The sequence below is a fragment of the Heteronotia binoei genome, chromosome 2 (assembly GCF_032191835.1).
Source record: "Heteronotia binoei isolate CCM8104 ecotype False Entrance Well chromosome 2, APGP_CSIRO_Hbin_v1, whole genome shotgun sequence".
In the NCBI taxonomy this organism is placed as follows: Eukaryota; Metazoa; Chordata; class Lepidosauria; order Squamata; family Gekkonidae; genus Heteronotia; species Heteronotia binoei.
This window is the reverse complement of record NC_083224.1, coordinates 132041895-132047894: the sequence shown is the minus strand read 5'-3', so window position 1 is coordinate 132047894 and position 6000 is coordinate 132041895. Positions and strand designations below refer to the sequence as shown.

At 39.1% G+C, this 6000-nt stretch overlaps 1 protein-coding gene across 1 annotated transcript in view; it reads left to right on the top strand.

The window, feature by feature from the left end:
• Positions 1 to 2927: 2927 nt before the first annotated feature.
• The window catches only part of ERICH3 (glutamate rich 3), a 132356-nt gene continuing 129283 nt past the window's right edge, over positions 2928 to 6000 (top strand). The window contains exon 1 of the mRNA XM_060232026.1: positions 2928 to 3107. Coding sequence (XP_060088009.1) covers positions 3088 to 3107 — 20 coding nt within the window. The 5' untranslated portion in view covers positions 2928 to 3087. The remainder of the gene's footprint in view (positions 3108 to 6000) is intronic.

The window sequence follows — 6000 nt, the reverse complement described above, 5'->3', positions numbered from 1 at the left end:
ACTTTTCCCCAGTGATGGAAGGGAGAAATAATCATAACAGCATTTGCCAAAATACAATTTCACACTTTCTACTTGCGACACACATGGAATATTACCTGAAGGGAGCTGAAAATCTGCATATCTTTTAAGGTTGTTTAAACATCTGTTTGATTATACTTTGGTGGTGGTGGTGGTGATGATGATGATGATGATAATAATAATAGTAATAATAATAATCCTTTCACTTCAGAGAAGAATCAAAATGTGTTTGAAATGCCTACAAGGTTCTTGGTGAACTATATGAAGATGGCAAACTGATCACAATTCTATAAATGCACTAGGTACTGGAAGTGGTTATAAGGTATCTGGTGTAGGAAGAGCTGAATTTTTATACTATAATAAAATCTTCACAGCTTGGAGAATTAGTTGGTGCTGAAGCAGGAATGAGGGTTGCTTTTATATGTTGGTCCCCTACAAGAGATAAGAATTATAATGTAGTTTAAAGTCTGCTCACTGACATTTATGAAGTGCTGTATATTATGCTGTATGACTAGATTACTATACTAGTGCTGAAATAAGCAAGGTACCAGAATCGAATTCTATGATAAAACTTGCAGTTCAAAAATTAGTTAAGCCATGTGCATATTCACTTCTGTTCCCAAACTCATGGTGCTTATAAATTCACAGCTTAGCTACCATGCTATGGAAGTAGTAAACATGCTGTAGTCTTGTTCTGTATGTTTGCTTAAATACTAGGCTTCAAGCAGCTGCATGTGCCTTGGTTTTTTTGGCTAACCATTACACTGAAGGAGTGTTTTCAGATGTAAGAGGTGCAGATTTTCAATTTTTTTGTTACATAAAAATCTAATACATTTCTGTTTGCCATATTGCAAGACACAGTGCTTGCCCAACACAACAACTTAGTAAATTATGCAGTGGGCTTCTCTTGCACAGCTAGGCACATAGACATCTGCAGAAATAATTTGGCAGTCAGGGTGGTTTGGAGCAAGTTGTACAACTACGAACTATGAGCTGTTGGCTTGATTGTGTAGTCTTTACACCACTTTGTCTTAACTGTGCAGTGTTTACACTGCTTTGACTAATCTGCAAGATTACAGGGAGCAAGACAAAGAAATATATATCTTTGGCGCCTGTCAAACTGCTGCAGGTGTCTGGCTTGTGCCTGTGTAACATGTGGGTTGTGTTATATGTTGAGAGCTAACCTGTAACAAGTTCAGTTTGCCCATTTAACAGTATCTTATTTTATTTATAATTTCAATTTATATACCACCCTTCCCTGAATTCAGAGAACTCAGGGCTGTTAGCAGCAAAAGATATACAATATAAAAAACGACGAATAAAACAGTTGAAAAGGTAACATCAGGTGGCGCAACATAATACAATATGTATTACTGTCTTACATCAGGCCAAAAAAAGCAGAGTGGGGAAAGGAAAGGGATTGCCAGATAAGATGGGACCTGTTGCCATCCTCAACCTCCTATTGGTTGTTCTCAACCAAAAGTCTGGTGGAACATCTCTGCCTTGCAAGCCCTGCAGAACTGCATAGGGTCCTGCAGGGCATGGATGTTATTTGGGAGTTTCACCAGGTGAAAGCCAGAGCTGAAAAGGCCCTGACTCTGGTAGAGAACAGCTGGGTCGTTAAGACTAGAGATCACCAGTAGATTGTGTTCTCAGCAGAGCATAAAGCTTTTCAGGGAGCCTACCAGAGGAGGTGGTCCCAAAGATAGATGGGTCCCAGATTGCTGAAGGCCTTATTATAGGCCAGTATAATACAAAAGAAACCCAATGAATAGGATCTTTGTGCCAGAATGATCATTAACTCATTACATACATTCTCCTTGGTGTAGGTCTCTCACTGCTCAGCCAACAGAAATAAACCATATCAAATAAACACTCATAGATGAACTTGATTAGGTGGGTGCTGCACATTATGCCAAAGGTCTGATATATCGTACACATTGTACGTGGAAGGGAGGGTGCTGTAAAGATGACCATTTTAATAGCATGGGATTGTGTCTGGTGTGCCCAATCACTTAAACTGAAGGGCGCAATGTAAATGTATCTTTCCATGCTATCTTTTCTTCCCCATAACTCATGCTGCCACATTTTCTATGTGTATAGGTGTCTATGGGAATAGCAAAGGGTGTGTGTGTGTGTGCGCGCTAGTAGTCAGGTGGTCTTTACTTACAATTAACAGACCCTTCCGGAAGTTCGTGTTTGGGGTGTCCCGATTTAAGATTTCGCTGCAGAACAAGCAGCGTTGTGAAGCGAATTGCTCTTCCAAGCAAGCCCTTTCTCTAGAAGTGTCTCCAGGCCTGGCAGCCTGCTACTGCAAGGGTGGGCTCATTGAGATCCTCTTACGTGCCTTATGTGATGCTAAAATCCTTCAATTTCCATACATCAGATAAAAACATTTATGTCAGTTGTTAGTTGCTAGGTATGGAGCAAACGCTTCCCCCTTCCGTCAGGGATACTGACTGGATTTTCAAAAGGCAGTTCATAAACAATGTACTTTGCATTCGTGCGTGTCAGAATGCTACCTCTCTGCTTTTCTAAGTAACTAGTAACGCTTATGAGGAAATCTTAACAGCGACCACTATTTCCCTCTTTATCTCTAAAGGTCCCCCAGAGAGCTTGGCTGCGGCTCAGAAAGGAGGTGCTTGCGTTTTTGTTGCGTAGCTGTCTGTGTCGGGTTACAGACTCCTGGGGAACCTGCTTGCAACACTACAAGAATGGCAGCTCCGATTTCCCTATCGGCTGAGAGAGCCTCTAACAATCTCCCAGATCATTGGGCAGATGGAGAGGGGATTTTTTTTTTTGTTTTTTTCTTGTTTTGCACCCTCCTTCAAAGCGTCACCACGTGGTCCTCCCTTAGCAACGGGAAGAAATGCCTTGGTACAGCCAGCTGGGGGCAAGCTTAGAGCAGACTGATTGCTGAGGGGGCATTGACTGGGTTATCGTACTTGAAAGGGGCAGATCGGCAGTCTCTAAAATGAAATTTCTCGTTTAAAAGCACCCAGCTTTTAAGCAAAAAAGGCTACGTTTTTTTTTTTTTTTGCCTCAGTTTAAAAAAAGCATCCTGCAAAAATGAACCATCCTCGCCCAGGGTAAGTGAGAAGGTAACAGATACTCAAGTGACTGTGTGAGGGATCAAGACCAGTGAGAGTATGTTGTGTGTGTGTGATGTGGTACTTTTACTTGGTGGAGATGCTTTCAGGCAGCAACTGTAAGCCTTTTTCTTTTCTTTTTCCTTTTTTTTTTTAAATAGCCACCTGGCATTTTTAAGTTTTTATTTCTGTGCTCCAGAAAGCTGAGGCCTTTTCTCAACAGTACTGAAACATCACCCCCCCCCCCCCCCCCGCCAATGAAATATAGACATGTGGGTATAATAATGACATAATGTCACTTTATCAGCTGTAGTTTCAGACAGTAGGAAATAAACTTCAATTAAAGGAGAGGAGTTTGGAGGGTATGTGTGTGAGGAAAATGGTGGAAAGCTATAGACAGCAAATGAATATGAGCAGGGCTAAACTCATTCATATTCTTAAGCAGTGAGGCATTGGTTGGAACCATGGAGGAGTAATTTAATATTAAAATCTGTAGCCACACTGTAGTTGTTATTGTTTGCCTTTTGATTTACCTATTTGAATACAGATATGGCAGCATTGCAATCCTGTTGTGCAAGCAAAGATTAAAATTTGCATTGCTTTAATGTGATGTCTTGAATATAGCTTCCCTTCATTCAGAAATAAAAAGTGTGGGCAGGCAAGTAATCCTTGCAACTAATTCAGGTGTTTCCCCCTTCCGTTCATCCTGCATTCACAGACCTCTTGAATAAACAACTCAGGTCAGTTAAAACTTGTTCCCATTTTCTTCGATTAATCTTTCAACCATCAATCTTGATGGTTTAATATTCACATTGAGACTTACTGCGTTTTCTAATTAATTATTTGTGAATTTTGAAATTAAATATAAGGAAATGAACACAATAAATATAATGAATTCACATCTGAATATATTTCACTGAATTTTCCAGAGCTCCCACTTTTTCATTGGATAGTATTCACATAGGGTATATTTATTTCTTCATTTTAAAAAATTATTTATGCCCAGCTTTTCTCCTCATTTGGAACCCAAAGCAGCTTACATCATTCTTCTCTCTTCCATTTTATCTTCATAAACACTCTGTGAGGTAGGTTACGCTGAGAAAGTGTGACTAGCCCAAAGTCACCCAGAGAGGTTCTATGGCACAAGTGGGGATTCAACCTGGGTCTTCCAGTACTAGTCCAACATTATTAACCACTACACCACACTGGCTGTTAAAACAAAAACCAAGGAGCTTTTTATTATAATACACATGTCTATTGAAAACAGAGTAAAATATGTAGATTGATTTATTAAAAGCTAATTTATACATTGTTATTTTGGAATATGTTTCTGCATGGTAAGCTACCAAACTAGAATTCTTTTGCTATGGCTAGCCTGTTTAGAAAAGTTTCACAAATCCTGGAGTGCTCATATCTTCACTTAACAATGGGCATATCAATAGGGAAGTGGTGTGACTCAGTGGCAGAGTTTCTGCTTTGCTGGCAGAAAGTCCCAGGTTTGATCCTTGACATACAATTGAAAAAGGATTAGGCTATAGGTGATGTGAAGGACATCCACTAAGATCCTGGAGAGATGTTGCCAGTCTGCGTAAACAATATTGGACTTGATAGACCAATGGTCTGACTTGATATGAGCTTCAACTGTTCATGTACCATATTGACAGATAAGCAATGTTTAGTAAAAATATACCTGTCTGATTTAATCTTGCAGTAACAAAAGGGTACACATTCCTGGGTACTATCAATATGTAAAGAGGGACTATATGATAACAATCATATTACCCAGCCTGTTACTACACAGTGCAGTACTTTGTAGATTACTGATTAACTCTATCTCATTCAGTGTTGATCTTTTTGATTCATTCAAATGTTAATTCTTCTCTTAGAAGATTCCTGTTTTTGCTCTTTTAATTATGAAAATGTACTGTTAATGTAAAGTTAGAATGTTGGTAGTCTGGAGACTGATGAAAAGGTACTAATAAATGAGAGTCTGAAGGGTAAGAGAGAGAGAGCTGTATATGACTGGGAACTGAGATTTAAACTTTAGCTGATGGTTTAATGGCAAGTGCTACAAACATTAATGGCATCTTTTCAACAGCATAGAATCCTGTGGCATATTAATGACTAACATTATTGTGACTTAGGTTTTTGTTGATTAAGTCCACTTCATCAGATTTAGAATGTGTTATTCAGTGTTGGTAGTTACACAGAAGAGTACAAAAGAGAAAAAAAAAAGTAGGTAAACAGAAGCAGGTTGACTCCTAAAGAGGATTGAGTGAGTTAGGGCATTAGAAAGAGGTTAGGCTGAAAAGGCCATGAAGTATAGATCTGCCATATTTCTATACACATCTGCCCTTTTGAGGGTCCCCTCAACGAATAATGTGCTTTTGTATAGACAAAAGTGTATTTAATGGAGGAAAATGGTTACCTAACTCACACTTTTTTGTTCACAATGTTTTTCACATTAAAAAAACATTGAAAATACAGTATTACTGTCTGAAATAAATATGGTTCTAGCAGGACTTTATTATGTGGTCAGCTTTCATGTGTGATCAAACTTTACAAAAGCAATGATGGCTGGATCAAACTAATACAGGACTTTCAAGGACCTTTTTATCCCTTGCTCCATTAAACTCACCAAGTAACAATTACTGTGACAGTAGACTCTACAATTAACAGAATCATACATCTGTGGCATTCCTTAGAACCATAGAATCATAAAGTTTGAAGGGATCTCCAGGGTCATCTAGTCTAACCCCTTGCACAATGCAAGAAATTCACAGATATTCCTACACGCACACCCAGTGACCCCTACTTCATGCCCTGAGGATGGCGAAAAACCTGCAGAACCCCTGGTCAAATTGGCCTGGAGAAAAATTGCTTCCTGACCCCA